This window comes from Melanotaenia boesemani, chromosome 21 (genome assembly GCF_017639745.1).
Source record: "Melanotaenia boesemani isolate fMelBoe1 chromosome 21, fMelBoe1.pri, whole genome shotgun sequence".
Lineage (NCBI taxonomy): Eukaryota > Metazoa > Chordata > Actinopteri > Atheriniformes > Melanotaeniidae > Melanotaenia > Melanotaenia boesemani.
The window spans coordinates 9,770,027-9,792,141 of record NC_055702.1 but is presented as its reverse complement, the minus strand read 5'-3'; the positions used below and the strand labels follow the sequence as shown (position 1 = coordinate 9,792,141).

Sequence of the window (22,115 nt, the reverse complement as noted above, 5' to 3'; positions counted from 1 at the left end):
GCTGAACTGCAATAAATATAAAATGTGAGTGTATGAACTTGAGCTGCTTTGCACCAACACATAACAGATGTTTTGTTGCCTGTGGAATGTTTTCTAAATGTGATTTGTGTTTTAAATGGATCCATACAATGAGATTGTTCAGTGTTTCACATTATTCTGTTTGTTTTGTATAACTTATGTTCATAACGTGTCTTAGCTGTTTTTTACTGTAAAGTCAGTGCTTTTCTACAGCATCATGAAGCCGATGCATGCACCCACATGGGGATACTAAAGTAACTGGAGTCGGAGCATGAGAAATATAAACATTCATTTCTTTTGGCACAAATTTGACACACTCACATGAGCAAGTGCTCTGTGGAAATACACTCAGAGAATAGTGACACATATATTATATAACAAGCATGATTTTATTCCAGAGATGCCACTGTGGCTCATTTGTTGTTTCCACTCACACGAATGCACAACAACATATGTACACACATGCATTGAAAAGCAGTCACAGAAAAACCAACTACCCTGCTGCTGCAGCATGACTGGACACTGGTTGCACTGGGAGATGATTGACATTGACAGTGACTGAAGAACACAGAGACAGAGCAAACATAAGAAAGTGTTTACCAAGCTGAAGCACAGCAGACATAATGAAAATCTGACATTGCTGGGAGGAATTGGTATGTTAGACTGCAGGATAAGTTACAGCAATACAAAATCTTTTCACTGACAGAGGAGTATATTATACCTTCTAACTATATTTAACGATCGCTTTCTGACAGAAATTGTTTTCAGTCTTGTTAACGTCTCCATAAATGATTTATGTTTTATAAAACATTGTATAAAATAGGTCACCAGCGATACTGCAGCTAACTTTCATGTGCTATAAAGAATGATAAAAAAGGAATGAACTCAGAAGCTAGCAAGCTACAAGGAGAAACTAGCTCAAGCTAGGTGGACATGGTGGCTATGGAAAATGTGTTGCATACTGCAAAAATGGCAGGTCGACTAATACTTTAACTAACATGTTACTGTATAAAACAGCTTCCTTTGCCTCTTCTTGAAAAACACACTGTTACAAACACCTACAGCTGAATTATGTGAGAATTAATTGGCCATTGGGTTGTGAAGCATAGCAAAGTGTTTCAGGTTTGGAAGAGACAGAGCATGCTAGATGTGGGGGGCTAGATCAACATAATAAATTACTACTACAACCTTTAATTACGGACTTTTTGACCTGAGAGTTTCATAAAATATCGTAAGATTGAACTGTTTCATTTAACTGTGTTCACAGACATGAAAAAACTAAAATAATGCTCACAAATCAATAGATAACTTTCTGATTTTCACAAATTGTATTAAGACTGTGCTGATGGGGAAAGTATTCATTACTTAATTTAGGTCTATTACTTTAAGTAAATTTGCTTAATTTTGCTGCCTTAATGTCTTAAGTGTCAAACTTCACTTTACAATATTTCTATTTTTTGCATGCATTCCTATGTATTTTGCAAACTGAGCAACTCTTGTCTGCTAAGTCCCATCATTCTGCAGGACATATCCACCATGTTGTCTGGGATGCTGGAGATATACAACAAACACTCACAATTAATATGCTGCCACACAAATGTAAAATTGTGAAATTTATCATTCCATTCAAAACTGTTGTTCTAAGAGAACATAAACCAATTAAATACATTGAACAATGATGGTATAATACATGACATAAACTGATTATTGCATTAGCAATGCACACACATAGCATGTTCAGGTATTTCATCAACCCAAAGAAATTTGATAAACAGGTAAAGTAATTAATTATTAACTGTATATTAGTAGATAGTTAGCTCAAAGTCCCAAAGACCAAAAATAAGGGGAAAAAAAATCCACTGCATGGAGGTTTTATTGTTTTATTTAGAAAAATAAATTAAAACAACATAAAACATTTTGTACAAAGAAGACGAAATCAACATGAAACCATCACTTTCATAAAGAAGTTTAATATTATATTCATATTAATATGTGTCATGACAAAAATCTACCCATAATGTACTTAATATATTCATGTTTTTACATTCACTGAAGATAACATAAAAAAGAGCAACATTGGGAATGTACTACCTTTTGCTGCTTTGTTAACTAAGATGTTTATCTTCATTTAATTCATCATTTCACAAAAGTGACAACAACGTGTCTGATTTTAGGTTGAGGTGCCAAAATACAGGTACGTTACAATCATAGTCAAAAACGCAGCAAACTTGGGAATTTCAAAGGGATCTGCAGTGTACAGAAACCGAGAAACAAAATCTCTGGAAATGTCACATTAAACAATTTTATAACAACAATTAAGTAATTTGGTAAACTTCATTTGAATATCTAGATAATAACACAAAGTATGTCCAGTTTCAGTGTTGACATGCACACGCTCAAACGGTGCTGCTGGGAAATGTGAAATATTTGAGTTCTGTTGAGTCTGATATGCGGTACTAGATGCCAGCAAGGAAGCAAAATAATCAAAGATCTGTCCTGTCACATGTGTGCGTGCCTAATTGCCCAGTTCTGAACAACTCACATTAAAACCCCCCTCGGAGTTGTTTGATCACACTCTTTCCTGTTGGAAAGTGTGTTTTTTTTTTTAAAAGCATCATTTGTGGTGTTCATTTAAAGATTACAAAAAAACCAAATATTTTTTACAGAGACATTTTATACAATTTAAACCTTCAGCAGATATACCCGCTCTTCAAAGAAAGTAGGTACAGTCAGCTCACAATAACAGTTGCACTAGGAGCAGAGTTTAAATGGGAAGCAGCATTATTTTTTAATTACGCCTGCATGTACTGTAGTAAAGAGAAAATAAGGTTGGATTATGATCCTAAATCAGTAATCATTAAATTTTCCTTACTCCACATTAATGGGTCCTGTGTATGTAATTTTAAACTCAATATAGCTGTAAAACTATAGCAATGTAACTATGCAGCAGTGTACTGTTAATCTACACTTATATGCTTTGTAATCTGTACTCTTGAGGGCTGATTTTTAAGAGCACCTGCCACAAGCACAGAGCATTCAATCGTCTATATTTTCCTCCACTGACGAAGCTTCATTCTTCAAAATTGTCCACATGGCGCCATTTATCACGAAATAAAGAGATCATTGAGCTGCTTGGTGGGAGTCATAATTAAAGTTTCACTTCCAGATGCTTTTCTTTGTCCATAAACTGATTGTTCAGATCTTGTTCATAGGAGAACTTATACAATATTAGGTGGGTTGTCATAATGCTATGACTGATTGCTATATATCAGGGCTACTCAATTTGGTCCTACGAGGGCCGCAATCCAGCAGGTTTTCCATGTATCCCTGCACCAACACACCTGAGTCAAATTAATGAGTCATTGTATAGAACCTGATTGGCTGTTAGAGCCACCTAATTTGACTCAGGTGTGTTGGTGCAGGGATACATGGAAAACCTGCTGGATTGTGGCCCTCGTAGGACCAAATTGAGTAGCCCTGCTATATATTGTTAATGATTAAATCTGATGCACTATAACGAATTAAAAAAGATTTCCAAATCTTTACAACCCAGACTTTAGTATAAAATATGATTTTCAACACATTTGTTAAATCTTATGTATGGACTTCCTGAGGATCTGTCCATAGATGTATATGCTTAACCAGAACATGCATATGAAATATGCGTCAAATGCTGCAGAAAAACTATTTAAAAAGTTGTTTTCAGTCATTGCCATATTACCCCAGAAACCTATATTGATATTACCCCTTGAAAAAAAAAAACAAAAAAAAGAAAAACAATTAAAGACAAGCTTTTAACAGCAGTTTATGAGCAGCAAGAATTCACTTAGAAAATTTAAGCTTATCAGAAAATGCAGTGCCATATAGGACAGACCACTTTGTTTTATGATATGACCAACTGTAACCCTTGACAGTGTTTTAAGGCTAATTTGTTGCTTCCTGCTCTGAGGTAAACCATCTCCAGCTACCACGATATGTCAGAAAAGATCAAACACAAGTGTGCAAACACATACGCACGCATATTGTTAAAGTCACTGGGCATTCACGCTCACATACTAGATCGCTGCATGCATAAAAAATGAGAGAAAAAAAAAAAATGATATGGCTCTGAATTGCCATAAGTATAAAACAGCATGCTGGTACAAAATGTTCCATGAAGAAAAATACTGAAGCACACATAAGCACAAATTCACAAAGCTTCGATTTCCTGCAGCTGTTCATGGCAGTGCTGTTGTCTCCAGCCTGACTATGTCAAGTAGCTCCTTACTAACCGGGCTGCAAGTTTTGGCCAATTTGAGGTTGCCATGGAAACTAGGGGGACTATGCAATATAGATGGGCTGGATATAGACGTGACAATGACTGATGGCATGGTCTTGCACACAGGCCTTGACCCCGACTCCCTCATCACGTTATCCAGCTGTGAAGGTAGAAAGAAAACACGAGTTCAGGCACCAGGATTCAAACATGATGTTTACATTGTGAGTATGTGGAGGGTGATAGTGATCCTTGTGTAAAATAAAATACAGACATGGAGAAAGAGGTGACCGCCTAACTTGATTTACCTCTTGAGATCTACAGGTTTTCACACAATTGGCAAAGTTCTGAAAGTTTGTTTATTCAGATTTTTCTTCTTTTTTCTATCAAAATATTTCAGATCGAATCAAATCATCAAGTTTTTGCTTGAAACTATTAATGGAACATTAATTTTTTTTTACATTTATTTATTATTTAGTGGGCAGAGTTTAAACATAAGTAGTAAAACATGTTTCCTTGTTCTTTATTCAAACATTCCTTTGTGAAAATAATTATTTACTCTTTGCAAAAGTAATTTATTCAAAGTCATCAATTCTTAAATCCAGACACTCCACACTTTTGCAATTACAACAAAGAACATTTGACACATTCACAACAACCGTATGGTGTTTGGGTGTGAACGTATAAGCAGATAACTAAAAGTGGTTGATTTTGTGTAAGATTTGATCAATGTCAACGTGAGAGTAAACCAGAAATGAATCAAAAAGTAAATTAATCTGAACTGAATGGAAAAGAAAAGACGATCAGATCAACTAAAATAGATTGAAGAAAAAAGACTATAGAAGTGAGCCAAAACTTTCACATTTTGTATGCAGAGCTATTTTCAGTAAGCTATTTTTTAATTTAGTGGAGTTGATGAGCATGTAAAATGGGTGACATATCTCTTTAATCAGCCTACGACACAAATGAGAGCAGAGCAAGGGGAAAATATTTGGTTGAGTTTAGATTTTGTTTAAGACAAATTCCTAAAAACTCCCAAAATCAAAGCCTTCATCCTGAAAAACCTTTTTCACAGCTGTCATTCTAATTTACACATATAAAAAAATGGCACATAGAAATGGGGAAGCATCAGCACACGAAGAAAAGCAAAGCAACCTGATGCTCGGTCTATGGTGTCACAAATTACATGAATCTGAGAATGTCTGAAAATCTTATATCATTTTCTGTCATTTTGTATTTTTGTTAATAAAAAAATATATATATATATACATATATATATATATATATATATATATATATATATAAATATAAATATATATATAAATATATATATATATATATATATATGTATAATCATTCGTCCAGGTTAGTTTGAAATTGCACATCACAAACAGGAAGTGACCTCAGCAATGGCTTCCACAATTTTAACAAAAGTTGCGACATTAACTCAAGACCTTGTTTTTAGGGAGCACAAACAGAACAGCCGTGTTTTACGTCTACTGAGCTCCACAGTTTTGAGTCTTTAAATGAATAACTGACTTCTATAATGCAATTAGCAAAACTGTGCTTTGCAGAAAAATTAACAGTGTTTTTGGTCTAAAGAAAATAGTCAGGATTGGACGAATGACCATGCTAAGGTCACTCTTTCGGTGTAGCTACATCTGTAAACTATAGCCAAGCTTCTTCTGCAATAGTCAAAAATATATGCTGTGAAAAAGGTTTTGATGGTCTGCAAGCTAACACCAATGTAACTGTACTTTCTTTCTTACTATAAATAAATGTGTGTTTTGCATGCCACAACATCTTCCTACATTTCTAGAAACATGAAATAACAAGACTTTTCTCTGAGTGAGCTACTCAAAAGTTTGCTCAAGAAGCAAGCCATGTTATTAAAACATACCGAATCACCACGGTTAAGCAATTAAGTTCTTGGCTGGATCTCTTTCCTGCTGACAGTCCCTGATCCAATCTCGTATTAAACAGACAGAATTATTTTCCTTCAATCTCACGCAACAGTGAAAGGAGTATAAAGCCACGAGAGCAAAGCTTCCTGTCTGGATCTTATTCTGGTACAAGAAAAACTTTGTGTTCATGATAACAAATGATTTTGTGCAAAACAGACAATGTTCATTTTTAGTCAGTTAATTTATGGGTAGAGTAATCTTATGTTTCATGTATTGATATTGGGTTATTTCTTTCATTACAAAAACAAAAAACAAAAAACAAAAGCAAAAACAACAACAAAAAAGCAACAGATTGTACTATTGTACTGCATCAGAAGTGAACAATCCGATCATTCTTACAGCAGCAGGGAGATGGCTGGTTGGCTGCAGACTGATGTCCGACATGCAGATGTCTTCAGGCTCTGTCAGAGTCTGAACAGTGTGCACATAAACACAGCCTTTTAGTGTCAGTTACACTCAAAGGATCTTTAGTGCTAGATGCAAGTCATTTTGGACTTACTAAATACAAACATTATTCCAACACAGCCCTTTTATAAGAGCAGCTCTACATCATGTTTTCTTCACTGGTTTCCATCTTATTTTTGCAAAGGCACCAGTGATTAGTCCTATGAGACAGAATCATGTATGTGCCACCCTTTTCCCCCTCTGTGCCCGTGCCTGCCCCTCACTTCATAAATGTTCTAGACCCGGCCCTGGTGAATAGTTTGGAAATTTCTCTAGAACAGGACTTCAGGTTCTTAGTTCATATGTAAGAGTGACTTAAGTAACTAACCTAACTAAGAAATGCAATGGAAACACCAGGTGTTTGAAGGGTTTTTTTCCCCTTGAGTAACTGCTTGATGCAGATTCACAATTACCACAAAGATATTACTGGTTTTACTGGTCACATTTAAGGGAAAGTTAATGAGTATGTTTCCAAAACTGTCAAACCTTCCTTCACCAAAGCTACTTTAAAGGTCTTTAGGGACCCCCTAGGTTCACTGAGAGACTTGCAAGATGTCATTCTTTGCTTATGGTTCATCTGCTGTGCTAATTTATCACTATGAGGGCTTACTTTTTTTTCTTTTCTTTTTTTTTTTCTTTTAGAATAATCAAAAAAGTCTTCGTGAGCTGTGGGGAGATTTAGAATAACAACAACTGAGCTCAAGTCCTCTTTGAGGCAGTTATGTATTCACCTTCTGGTTCCGTTTTTTACTTGCTGTTTAAGAAAAAAAAACTACTGTTTGTTTAAAAAAACACTACTTTGCAATATTATTTCATCTTATAATGACACAGAGAATTATTCTTTAAATTATGTTTACATGCTGCATTTAAGACCTATACTGATTTGTGACACAAAGGGGCCCTGAAGCAACTGCAGTCAGTGACGTCGCTGGGAAAGTAGAGGGAGATATGCCAGTAAAAGCTCATTTTCATGTGTTCTTACTTTATATATCAGAGATAACTCTATATGGTCATTATAGAGCTTGGTTAAAAAAAATTTTTAAAGAAAATGTAAGAAAGCAAAACTTGAGCCAAGTAAACTTCTACAGTGGAGCATTTAGAAACTGGAAACTTTACAAAGAGGCAGGGGATGTGTGACAGCAATACCCTGCAGTGGTTCATTAAAATGGCCCAGAGTAATACCAGTACCGATCTGCTGAGCATCAGTGATATCAGAAAGATGAAGTGTCTTCACAGAGCCCAAATAACCCATTCCCATTTCCAGGGTGTCAAATCCGGCTATTGCTCAGCCAACATGTGTAAGTGGGGCCTAAGCAGGTAATAAATTGGCTGAAAAATAAGCCCCAGATAGGATTGTCCATACGTTTTGTGTTGGCTTGATATTAATTGCCCATTTTGGTTTCTTCAGGATTACTCTAAGTGCTGTTTTTTTATTAATCTTTTTCTCTAGACTAGTATGTAAATTCAACCTATATCCTCTAACACATAAAAAAAGGAAAATGTTATTAAAGTCTTAATTACAAGATAAATTTACTTTTTTGTAAGTAACTCAATATCAAATCCTGTAAAGTAAAAATGTTTAACATCTGCTGTACAGTGATGGAGGCAGATGGTAGTTAGCAGCTCTTTAAGAATCATGCTCCATCTGTCAATAAGTGTAGTACACAACAAGTGCTGAAGCACAGGATCACATCAGGCAAGCGTTGGATTAAATCTGAAAGTCCCAGATTACTGGATTAGTGTTCAGGCCTTGTGTAATAGAATCCTCCATTAATCTGACCTGCCATGCTTTGTGCCTGTCTCTGAAGGTCTGCTTAAGCACATAGATGTGAGATACTACATCTACTGAGTGTCCCACATAGAATGACCTCTTATATTCTATCGGCCTGACAAATTTAACACTTTGACTAAACACCCTGTCCCTGATATTATAAATCACTGCAATGAAATCTGAGGCAAATTCTTGTGAACACATCCAAAATGTATTAAGAAAGCACTGAGATCAAACCACTTGGTTTACATGTAAGCATGGTCTGGGCTAATTTAGTTATGTTCTTTTTAGCAACGTGAACATGAATTTGTCCTGGGCCACAGTGAAGGACCACCCGCTCATTTTACTGTCTGTTCCTCAAATGGTTAGTCAAGCCCTGCTTACATCTCATCCTGAATATTGTTTATTAATGCAGCTTAAGAAAATTTGACCAGTTATAGAAGGAAGAAAGTTGCTTATCAATCACTTTTTAGATCACAGGGAACAGATTTCTCTGCTGCTCTCAGTTAGAAGAGGTGCAGCCAATGTGACAAAAGGGACTGAGTTCACACTGCAGGTCTTAATGCTCAATTCTGATTATTTGCTGAGATTCTATTTTTTCAGGTGGTTATATAGATTATAATTAAATGCAACTGCAATTAGACTCTAGTATGAACAGCCTATGGCCCTGAGGTGACCCGCATGTGCAAAGAAAAACGTCACACAGATGCTACATTTGTTAGCATGTATGTCACAGATGTCATAAGTTTTTTCAGAATTGAAAAAACTTATGTAATATTGTTCTATCCACTGTTTATTATCAGTCTTACTGTCATGATCTTTGGGTTTTGGTTTGTTTTGCTGTTCACTAATTTACTGTCTTGTTTCCGGACCCTCCAAGTACCATGACAGTTACCGGGTCCTGCCAATAAAAAGATCAGATATGGATCAGATATGTACGGTGGCTGAGAAGTGCAAAACACATTTACATGACAAAATACATTAACAAATTTAAAAACTAAATTACATTAAGTAAAAGACATTTACAAAATATTAAACACTTGCACAAGTGTTTAATATTTAGTAAATTTCTTACCTAAAATGTACATTTTTTCAAATTTGCAGATTTGTTTTATGAAATATAAATTTGTTTTCAAAATGTAAATGCATCTCCTAAATGTAATTTTTTTCTTTTCAAATTTGTTAATTTTTTTTAAAGGTAAATCTTTTTTGCACTTCTCAGCCCAGACCATGCTTACATGTAAACCAAGTGGTTTGATCTCAGTGCTTTCTTAATACATTTTGGATCTGTTCACAAGAATTTGCTCTCAGCCAATATGAGGAAAAAAAGTCTGATTTGAGTCTTATTTTGCTGCAGTGTGAAAAGAGCCTAGTGGTTAATTTATGTTGCATCTGCTACATGACATTTTCATCACAATACAGCTATTAATGTGATAGAAACAGAAGTTCCTGCTAAGTGTGCACACAACAAAATTGGTACTTGGGCAAATGATGTCTCAGCCAACTTTTCACATGCAAAGTATTTGTTTGCTTCTTGGTGGAAGTTTGCTTTTTTGGGAATTTGTGCATATCAAAGATTCACATATTGATGCCTTAAATTTAAACTTATCTTGACTGCAACAATAACTTCTTTACCTTAAATAGGAAAAATGTTAGCACATAAAAGGGGTTAAGGGGTTTCTATTAACCTGACTTCATAGGACTGCATGCCATGAAATACTAAACCAAAGACGAAGAAGAAGAAAATCATCTTTTGTATATCATCTATTGACTTTGACAGGGCTCCAAAACAATATGACCTTTTTTGCAGGAGAATTTTTATCAGCTTTGACATAATGACAAAACAGAGGCATAAATTCCTCCTCTGAAAGGGCAAAAAACCACTGCAAAAGTGTCAAACTGAGCCCATGTGACAAATCATCTGTGTCTGATAATCATCTGACATTCAGAGTAATGAAGTTACATGGCTTTCAAATTACAAAAATGTTGTGTTTTACATACCTCTGTGCATATCTAAGTATGTATTTATCTAGTGGTATGTTGACACAAGTCAGGTTTTGTACTCACAGTGAGTTGTGAAAGGTGACATATGGCTGGGTCAGTGGGGATGTGGGCAGCAGTTCTCTCAAATTCTCCTCTGCTGTGACCACTCACCTTTGACCGCTGGCTGGAATGGCGCACCTGTTTGACATCAATAGACAAGTGATGACTTACAGGTGTCCGAGACGAGCAGTCCTCCTCCGTGTCTGAGAAGCGGGCCTGTGTCAACACAAGACCAAATTCAGCAACTCGTAATTCAGAGCTTTTGTTGAAGGAGGTGTAAGACAGAGACATACCATATTAGATATGAAGTACACTCACTGATTCACTCTCAGACTGGGAGGAGTTGCGGGGCCTGCTGGGACCTTTGCACTCTGACTGGCTGGTCAGCGTTGACCGACGTGTGGACTGAAGGCTGCTGCTGCTGTAACGGTCTCTGCCGGTGACGCACAGCAACACGCCGAGGTAGGGCACGTATCTGCTGATTGCTGACCTGAGAAAGGAAAAAAAAAATCAAGATGGATAATCACATCAGTTTTATGACATGATAGTGAGGTGTGGGGTCAGGAAAAATCTCTATATGTCAAGTTGAATTAGGCCCATATAGAAAACACATTAAAGCCAGTGACCCCAGCTGAACCTGTGCAGTCAAGAGAAGAAAATAGAGGAAAGTCTCCTCAGGCTCAATTCTTTCTAAAGTTGAATTTGGAGTGTTTAAGAGGATGAGGCACTTTTCATGTTTCCACTATATACTGTACACAGCAGCAGTTTGTTGTGGAGAAAGCACATTTTTTCACATTATATTCAATTTTGAAGAGACTGTAGTTTATCTGAGTCTTTATCTGCTTTCATACCATTTACTGCACATACTTTGTATGTTAAGCTCCAGCATTTAGAAAGATCTACCAGCAGCTATGCTTAATATCCTTAAACGTATTTATATTTGTGTGGAACCACGTTCATTTCAGTTCAGCTTTATTTGTAATTCACTACAAAGTTATCTCAAGGTACTTTACAAACATATTAAATTCAAGCCAATTAATTGTGACCCAATTACAACAAATCCATGAGTCCAATTCATAATCACTATGTTCATGCAAGCCAATTTATATAAAAAAATAGCCAAGCCAAGGAAAACTAACAGACAGCATTGAATCTTCACTTTGATTCAATCCCCCATCCTGAGCATGTATAAGGTCAACATTATGGTGAAAATAAGAGCTGCTGTGCTTTTGTGTCCATATAATGAGCCATTTCAACCCAGGATAACTAAAAAAAAAAAAGTGAACATGAATGTCCACTTTTTACATCTTGCTTTTTGCTTGCTCACAAATACTTATAAGGAAGGAGGAAAGGATTTGGGACAATAAATGTTTTCTTCCGGTTCCTATTGTCGCATGACAGGAGTTACTATCTTTCAGTTTACAGTTATCTATTGTCAAACCACTACATTATGGATGCATGGAGAAATGTATGCATTACATGTTTTTTTGTTGAGACTGGTGTGGCTTTCTTTAACAAAAGATGGCCGCTTCCACAAAGTATGACTAGCTCTAAAAAAGTGATTTTCAACCCTAGTCCTAAAGTACCAATACACACTTGGCTGAAATGAATGAATCAATAACAACCTAAGTTACACAATTCAATAAGCCAGCCAGATGGAAAATACAATAGAACTGCATTTACTTTCAGCTGTTTGTAACCTACTTATTAGAAAACACAGGGGTACACCACCTTAATAAAAAAAGTGTTCCTTTAATGTTTTTTAACAGTGTTTTCAGGTCACTAAAACGTTCATTTATCACACCTTCAATCCATAAAATTAGATTCAGGTCTCCAAATTAGGTGTCATTGATCAGAAACTCATTAAATCTCTGACATCTCAGCTCTGACGTTCTCTTTATGTGGAGTCATCATATGAAGTTGTTATCATGTCAGGCATTGAGAGACATTTGCACAAAATGCTTCCAGGTGTAGATGGAAACTTTTTGCTGTTATTGTTGTTGTTGTTTTGACATATTTTGTTATTGTTAATGAAGTATTACCTTTTCTGTAAGCACTTTTTTCCAGATGACCAAAAGTTTAAAAGACAAACATGTACTTAATGCTGTACTTAATGTCAGACTGTAGCATGCTATCATAAATGGAAATGAAAAAAGCAAGATAAGGCTCTTTTAGTGCAACATTCAAACGCTTTCAAAGCAGTTGATGTAAAATCAGATGCATATTAGTGGACAGAAGAATGACTCTAAGAAGTCATTCTTAATAGATAAACCATCCTCAAACATTATATTTCATATTTATGGCCTTTTTTCAAGTAACAAAGCTGCTTTTTGTACAAGTGATTTCGTCAGCATGAAATCAAGGTTGATTCGTTCAGTGTTACATGAAAAAAAAAAAGAAAAAAAAAGAAGAATCACATTCATCAAAAATCGTCAAGCTTTCATCGTCAAGAGAAATCACTGGTCTGAAAATAAGTCAGAAAGAACATTCTTTTAACTAGTGAAACTTAATACTTGTCCATCCTACCTGTATTTAGGATGCGTTATGGCATATATGATGGGGTTGTGGATAGCGGATGCTTTGGCGATCACAGCAGGGACAGAGTTCATGTACGGAGTCAGCATATCAGCGTACCTAAGACAGAAAGACAGATGTGTGTTCAGATTGTGTCAGGAAGAAAAATGAGAGAAGGAAATGAGACATATTTGAGTCATACTGATTTTAGTTGGCGTGTTCTCCCAGTACCGGATAAGTGTAAAGAAGTGTGAGCGAGACACATGATCTCACCTCCAGTGTTGGATTCATGTTCTAATTAAAGTCATGTTCCTGTTTAGAGATCACATAAAGTAAGTACTTTCCAATGAGATCTCTGTTGTCTGTAAATAACAGCCCATGTGTTTGGACAACTACAACATTTTTGTGAATGGAATAATACATTCTCATGAAAACTTTTTCTTATTTACTTTGGACTGGAAAAGGATTCTTTAACTCCCCCAAAAACAAATTTGATTTAATTTAGAGGTGTACCATTACACAGGCAGCTTTGGTAATGTTTTGTCTGTGATGGAGTGTAAAAAGAAAAAAATCATGAACCTGGAACAAATTAGAACTTTAAACATTTTGTAGTTACGTGGCAAAAAGACTATAAAATCATGTTTAAAGTACCACAAGTTCTGTAGATATCTGAGTAACAAGAACTCAAATACTGAAAGCATTAAATATTGCATTGAATTATTAAGAACATTAAATATTTTGGAGGGTAGAGGTTGGTCAAAGCCTTGAGATATTGGACTGCCACTGATTACAGAATCTCAAATCAATATTTCTCTACATTGATTTCCTTTCAATGATGACGTCTTGTTTTTCTAGAAAGAGATGCCACACCATCACACAGCCTCCCCCAAGAGCTGCTGCTCTATCAGCACAGTGTTCTCCACTTCACCACCACATTTTAACCCTACAAATCCTAACTGACCTCTGTAGCAGGGTCCATGCTCACAGGTGCTGCTAATGATGCACCTGACTGTCAGCACCAGAAGCTCAAAACACGAGTCAATAGCAGAATAAGCTGTTTTCCCTTTGCAGAGAACTGCTGCAGGAATCAAGGACCTGCAATAGCGCTCCTTCACACTTGGGGCGAAGCAGTCTGTTGTTGAAAGAGCTCTGCAGGGCTGTTAGTGTTCAAGAGGGGGGTGGGACAGCCAGGGGGATGTCCTTCAACATGGATGAGAACTTAACCATCCTCCTCCTCTCTCCCAACTCCTCCACTGGGTCTAAGGGGCATCCCAGTACAGAGCTGTACTGTACTGGGATGCAAGCTGATCATTGATCAGCACGTCCAACTTTCAACTCTGACAAAAGTTGAAATCACGACGCATCTGACGATTAAGTTTTACCAATCACTCATTCACAGAAGGACCCACACACATGCCATGACTGTAGCCCTCCCTCGCTGTCATGGGGTCTGTTTTGATCAATTAAATTAAGTGTAACATAGTAACCACTCATTTTTTAGCCCATCTTAATCATGTCATTATCTCAATAAAACAAACTTAGTTTTCTCCTGATAAAAAGATATATTACCCCGTTATCACAAGAAACAGTCCTCATAATCTTGAAGTAACAATAAAGTTAAACCCAGGAGATAGTGGTGCAAAATCTGATGTGGCAAGCCAAACACGTTTTATTCTAGTACACAACAAAACTGTAATCTGCAAATATCTTCATATCAGCTGGCATTTTTTTTTACACAATTCTTTTTCAGAGGCCAAACATTGAGTTTATATGACATGGGCAGAAACACACGTAATACGTGTGTCAAAATACCTGCAGCATGTGTACAAGGCTTCAAACACACAGTGCAATGAAATAACAAGAAGTTGGCTGGAAGTGGATGTTTCAGCAAGCACATTAGTTTGGGCCAGTTCCTGGAAATAAAAACTAATTAAACAAAACTTGAACAAGCTGGCAAAGACTAAGCATCAGAGCATGTTTACACAGCAAAAATACAAAGAAATTCTATCAGAGTTGGTTAATAAAGTTGGGTCACAGCAATTAGGAGAATAAGACAAATATGAAAAGTTTATAGAGTTTATTTTGATAATAAAGTTAAAAAGGGGGGGGGGGGGGGGCAAACTAAAAAAAACAAAACAAAACAAAAAAAACTTGTACTATTTCTTAATATCTGTAATGATTTTGTTTTATGTAAAGCACTTTGAATTGTCCTGTACATGAAATGTTCTATACAAATAAACTGCCTTGCCTAAAAAAAAAAGCTACTCATCTGCTGTTAATATTTGTGTTGTGTCTTTCAGGTGATGTACAGTTTTTCCTTAGGTTTTCATTCTCCGTTTTAGAAAAGCAAGTCTTGAATCAGTAGAATGATTTCTGTGCTATGGCTGCTTTGTTGAAACTCTGATGGTCTTTAAAGTCCAAAGATATTCAGAAATAAGGACTATTCCTTCTTAAAATCCATACAAACAGAAAAGAAAATTCAAAGATGTATTTAAATGCTTATTTTATTTATTAAATGACAGCAGGGAGGTTGTTCGATATAAAATTAACCTCTTACGTTTGGCAGAAGTTTCAATTCATGCCAGCATAAAAGTAAAGTGGCAAGGCCTTGAAGATGCCACAAATATTCCATGCAATTCATTGCAGAGGTTAGGATGAACAGGAAGACTTGTTAAGACCACCTCTGCAATGACAGCCGACGTAAAATGGAAAGATGGATGACCGACCTTTGCCTGAGGCAGCTTTACTGAAATCTTCCACTCCAAATTAATCTCAGGGCTTCTTTATTATAAATGAAACCCACTAAAAATATAGTGCTTCACTGGTTTTCAGTCCTCGTGGATAGTTTTAGACAGCTCTAAATGGCAAGTAATGTCTCTTAAGCAACCTTTGACAAAATATACACACTTATGCACTTACCCTGCAAACGCAGTGAGGGCCGCACAGGAGTAAGGGGCCCAGGAGATGACAAAAAGGAGAATGACGATGAGCGCAATTTTAGCCATCTTCCACTCACTTTTCAGTTTGTGAAATTTCTTTGCAGAGTCTCTGGTCCCCTCGCAGTTGATCTTTGTTATCGCTCTGCAAGACAGAGACACTGTATTTATAATATATATTGCGATTTTATGTTGTCGCTGACACATGGATGGTACTAAAGTCCATGCACAGTTTCCTTATCTTTGCCTGGACAGGCAGTATTTCTATTCAGCTTGAGCGAAACAACAGTGGAATCCACACACATTGCTAATGATCAATCGACAAAGCATATAGCTTTTAGACTCGTGTTCATCATCCCATGTGTGGGCAGCAAAGGTGAGCAAGACTGCTGGAAAGTGACTGTGTTTGCATTCACCAACCGTGTTGTGTGTCGAATGGCTCTGAAGATACGGCAGTAGCAGAAGATGATGATAAAGAGTGGAATAAAGAAGACAAAGATAAAGAGCAGCATGGTGTAGGAGCGAACTGAAGGGGTGAACGTCATGTAGTCCCAAGAACAAGATGTCATCAGACCCTCAGGGACGTAGGCACCTGTTGAAGAGCACACATTCACTCTTCAATGGTCGCTTCACGTTAGTAAGTTCAGCAAATTCTTATCTTTCTGTGAGTTTCTGTATTATTCAGAATCCTGCCTACTAACAGTCTGAAAAGCCTTTATCCACTTGTATTTAATCTCAAGAGTATTTGTGCTTTTTTCTCATGCATAGAGTGACTAGCATCAGCCAAGAAGCAAATATTGTAAAACAACCATTGTTTATAAAACTTTTTGCCTGTTACAAATAAACTGTAACATGAGTCAGCAACATTTGAAAAGATGGTGTTTTGTTTTGTTTAATTATGCAGACAGCTCTAAGCTAATTGACTTCTGGCTTCTGCTCCACATGAAGATAAAACAGTATTGATCTTCTGATATGAAAAAATATGAAAAAAAAGAAAAACATTATTTGATCTAGCATTTTTGTCTGTCTCTTATTCTCTCATGCTGCACAAACAAATGTTAGACTTAATAAAAAGAAATCTGAAAGACCTTCAGTTATAGAAAAAAAAATGCATCAAGCATGGATCCTTGTTTGTTGACTTGTGTCTCATTCACTTTGCCGTGCATACTCACAGTTATTACAATTTATTAAAAGTACAATGAAGGTCAGATTAATCAGACTACAAAAAATATGTAATTCAAGTGTTGACAAAATATTAAGAAGAGGTGAAGTTGTATTTGTTTCTCATAAGCTGTTTGCATGGCTCATTTTTCTGAGATTTTATTACATACATGCAACCCTTACAACAGCAGGAGCCATGTATTCATAGCGACAGTTGCACAAATTTACACATGTAGCATACTGGTAAGCTCATTAATTATCCATAATTACACCAGATAAAGATACAGAAACAGTCAGGTTCTAACGTCCCACAGGGAAGCTGCCACAGACACTGACAGTAAGCTACAAACAGCCTTTCAGTCTAACACAGATCTATGTCACAGCTGTAGGGATGAATAAAATTCTGACTCTGTTTACTAAAACCTAAAATAATCTTCTGTCCTGTCAGATTTTATGACATCATGTCAGATTACTAAAACTGCAGGATGTTTTAAACAGTGGCACCGTTAGAAATGTGGATGTTTCCCTTCAGTTAAGCAGCTATCAATATAAGGAAAAATACAACGAAAACTAATTCTTGTGTGCTGTAATTATGTGTTAATTGACTATCATTACAAATGGATTTTTATCTTTTATTCACCAAGAACATTATTCTGTTTGCTGTATTTTGGGATTTGAGGAGACGGACAGACTGATACACACCCCAGCATGTCTTCTCCTGGGTGATCTAAAGGGCTGGCTCATCCAAATTACTGTCAAATTACATTAGTATTAAAAATGATCATTATAATATTAGATGACATCCTGTCATCCAGATGGTTACGCCCCCACCCTACCCTCCTGCCTTCTCAGAATCTCACTCCAGCTGGTGACTCCCCCCACCCCCCGCCGATACTTTCACTGATTGGTGCTTTAATAGTGGTCATGAGCTAAGCTGTTAACATTGATTGAAGTACAGCTGAGTAAGACTGACTGGCTTGTTTTTCATTTGTATTCTGCCAATGACTCAAATGTCAAGCAACTTGTTCAAATATTACCCAGCTGATTTGCCCAGAAAATGAAACGGACTTTTGAGGATGACGATTGCCTGTGATATATTTTAAGGAAACAAACCCAAGCTGAATATTTGCCTACACTTAAAAAAAAATGAAGTGTGCAGTATTCTTATACAACACCATTTGTTGAGTTCAGGCTTAATCCCTCAGAAGAAGTAGTTTAGTATGCACACCACATGTTTATTCCATGGACAATGTTCTTCATTTTCATTCACACAAAGAAAACAATAAGACTGAAAATAATACCATATCTGACAACCCACTTGTCTGAAGTTGCTGTGCTGAAGGCGCTCTAAAACTCAAGAGAAACAGAAAACAGCCACTTCAAAAGCTAGTACAAAAGCCACAGCATAGCTACAGTGAGAATAACAATCACAATAAGACCTTCAAACATGTTGATTCACCCTATCTATTCAGAAGTCCTAAAAGTACAATGCATCCTTATTTCCATGGAGAAGTATTGATGGAATTCTGTGGTATGCTGTAATTACCCAAATACTTCTGCACCAGGATCAAGTCCATTATGACAGCACAGTCTATGCAACAGCTTAAGAGTATTTGCAAGATTATCTTAAAAGGTCATTACAGAAGCATAGTGCTGCCATCAACAGGAAGAATGTGATATTTTTTACCATATTTTTTTACCATTAAAATAAAAAAGTGACAATGTGATTTGTATTTTGTTTTAAAATAATAACATATTGTTTAAATGTGAAATTATATAACACATTACTGTATTAATGTTAACTTTAAATGAGAAATTCAAACTGATGTTTTTAACAACCTTGCATTAAGGACCTAAAAAATGGCTAATTTTATATGTAGCGTGATAGGTACGTATGTTGTAATATGAAAAACTACTGTTATTGTTATAACTGTCTCAACCCAAGTATGAGGTAAAAGTCATGTAAATGAATAAAATGAATTAAATTTCTTTGATCAACTTTGAGCACACCATATTCTCATTCAATCATATCAATACATTATTATGTTATCAACAATAAAACTTAACAAAACAAAAATAAAACAATATATCATCATATTGTAACAAGATATAAAGTTCTGTTCTTCTTTTTTTTCTTAGGGTGGGAGACATAGTTCTGCAATTTATGTCTTTTAGCTATAAAGGAAAAAACTGTACAAGGCATAAATTGACAAATGAGCTTTGGTTACATTGCTTGTATGCATCATATCTGTATGTCAGTTAATTTTTACTTTTTTTTTTGTTACAATAAATAGAATTTACTGATATTTATTTTAGGAAGGACTGAATTGTCTTTTTCAGGGGTGTTGCAAGTTGTACATCTACAGTTTACTGCCTTACCCAAGAAATAGTGACAAGAAATTAATTTTTTTAATATAGTAAGTCATAACATATTAAGTAATTTAACAAAATGTAAAAATGCATAAATTAATAAAAAATTTGCATGTTTGTGCTGTTTTTTTAGTGTGATATGTCAGAATTATTTTAGTGCAATAGGATTCCACCAGGAGGCAGAAGACATTCAACAGGGTTTTGAGCAAAGTTTTTACCATAAAGTGATGCAATAGGCCTCAGAAGAAGTATGCATGATATATTATACATGATCTATTTAATGGTTAAAGTCTATATAAGTCTTTATAGTGTTAATATTTTTATTTTTAGGGTTTACCCTCATTGTGTTACATATCTTTATAAAATGGCTGCGAGCAGCCAAACTCTGCACGAAAGAGTTATTATCTTCCACAAAGTGCTTCTTGAAGTAAAGGAAGGATCTATGATGGCTGTGTTTCTAAGATACCATACCATAAAATCTTGCCAAAGGCTCATTGAAGGACATCTTTGAAATTTTAGGGACGGTTTTGTGTTTTCTACTGACACACAGTCCTTGGCAAATGTCAAAGACAGAGCCGTAATGATGGATCAAAGATGTGATATACTTGAACTTTTTTTTTTTTATTTCCACCATATTTGTTACCTCACACATAACCTTGCCTTGCAGTTTTAGAGCACTGTTCATGCAAGTCATCAGAAATTAACTTTTTATGTCTAAAAGATGTTTTATGGGTCATTTAGACATCCATCATTACTGAATATGCACACAGCCAGGATACACAATCAGAGGTGGTTGTCATAGGATTGCATGAACTTGCTTAAAGAATTAAATTGTTTGTAAATTCTTGTTGACTTAGTAATTAATTTATTAATTAAACCATAAAATACTATTTTGTGGTTCAAAGTTTTGTTATATAAGTCCTTTTTTTCCCTTATTTTAACCTTGATTGAATTTTTGCTCTATGAATCAATCAATCTTCATTTAAAAAGCACTCTTCATACAAAGAAAAGTGCCTTACATTAAAAACATAATAAACAAACTAAAAAAAAAAGACTCATCAAATCCCCAAGATCACGAGCCCACAAATCACACATATACACAAAATACACACGTGCATACACAATCTCACACTGACACACATGTACATGAAATTATGTCTCTAGACGTCTAGAATGTCTTCACTCATCTGATAATATCTACAGCATGGTATTAATGGTACTTTCATTGGACTCAATATAATTTTTAGACAATATAGATTTTACAGCCTGCTAGGTCCAACAGAAAGGACAGCTATCATACAGGACACTTAAAATTGTTCTTTATCAGTAACTGTGTCAGAATCTGATCATTTCTCAGCATATTTGATTCAGCCTTCTTGTACTACTGCTTTAAAACATATACAGAAACTTCTAGTACTGTATGAAGATGGATTTCTTTTCAATGAAAAATGTGATTCTACTGTTCCAAAAAGGACTATCTGTTAGATTTCTACAGTACATGAGTAACTGATACAGTTGATGAAAGCATCACTTAGTGTTTTTATTGAAGCAACATCCAAATCCTTAGATGCATATCTGTGTTATGTGTAATTTTAATTGATAATTCTAATGATATTAAATATCTGCTTTGTATTTTGAGGCACAAAGGTAGCATAGACGTTTTACCGGCTTGGATCCACAATCTTCTACTCTTAATAACAAAATGTGATATGTGAGATGAGCGCAGAGACTAACGTGAGTGTGTAGTTAACTTCCTTGACTTAATGGAATCAAATATAATTTGGAATGAAACAGCTCTAAGAGCTTTAAGCCCTGCTTCCAATGATGGGTGCAGGGCGAGGCGGGTGGGGTGCTTTTTTTTGTGTGTGTGTGTGTTTTTCCACATGTGAAAACTGCGAAGGGTACCCTAATATCCGACCCAACCTGTCCTACTTTGTTGGGACCCTTCCGTCGGGGTACCAATCTAACTAACCCAATTTAAAAGGGGGGAGTTTGAACACTGCCGTCTGTTGATTGGCTGAGAAAAAAAAGTCACTTTACGTGTAACCTGACAAAAAACCAAACAGGAACGGCTCTTTGTTTAGAGCAACATACTTTCATTTTGTTAATTAAGTCTCTGTTTAAAATGGCCTTACGAAGAACCACCAAGAAGAAAGAACACAAACTACTGGATGACAGCCATTCTCTTTCTTTATTTTTGAGTCATGTTTTGGTTATGCTTTAAGGAAGGCGCTGCGATAGCGTCATGCTGTTATGTAGCTGAATCATATCACTATCCGACTGATGCTCCGCTTATCAGGTAAGGTTACAGTTGGCTGTGGAAACGCATCAAGATTACAGTTTACAAGCCATATCTGCACCTGCTGATGGAAATGAGACTTAAGGCCACAAAATACCCACACTAACAGTCAGAAACAATACATCATAAGTAACATTTCTAGACAATTTCAGAATAAAAGCAACATTTTTACTGTTTACAGAATTATTTACAAAGTTGTTTACAAAAAAAACAGTAAAATCTGTCAGGTCATTCAGGCCAAGATATTTATGGACCTTTCCCACCAATGCCCACACAGCCATACATTAATTCAACTGACACCACAACACTCCATATTCGATTGTTCTCAATAGAGGGCAAT

The 22,115-nt window shown here is 35.9% G+C and overlaps 1 protein-coding gene and 1 long non-coding RNA gene across 2 annotated transcripts in view; one reads left to right on the top strand and one right to left on the bottom strand.

Moving 5' to 3' along the window:
• Positions 1-2,312: 2,312 nt before the first annotated feature.
• Positions 2,313-21,644, top strand: LOC121631947. The gene is made up of 3 exons (XR_006008837.1): positions 2,313-2,390; positions 15,532-15,538; positions 21,633-21,644. It is a non-coding gene; the product is annotated as an uncharacterized LOC121631947 (long non-coding RNA).
• The window catches only part of LOC121631946 (melanopsin-A-like), a 42,803-nt gene continuing 24,208 nt past the window's right edge, over positions 3,521-22,115 (bottom strand). The window contains exons 5-11 of the mRNA XM_041973052.1: positions 16,366-16,537; positions 15,929-16,090; positions 13,022-13,129; positions 10,814-10,985; positions 10,520-10,711; positions 6,577-6,648; positions 3,521-4,436 (exon numbers count right to left, since the gene is read on the bottom strand). Coding sequence (XP_041828986.1) covers positions 4,236-4,436; positions 6,577-6,648; positions 10,520-10,711; positions 10,814-10,985; positions 13,022-13,129; positions 15,929-16,090; positions 16,366-16,537 — 1,079 coding nt within the window. The 3' untranslated portion in view covers positions 3,521-4,235. The remainder of the gene's footprint in view (positions 4,437-6,576; positions 6,649-10,519; positions 10,712-10,813; positions 10,986-13,021; positions 13,130-15,928; positions 16,091-16,365; positions 16,538-22,115) is intronic.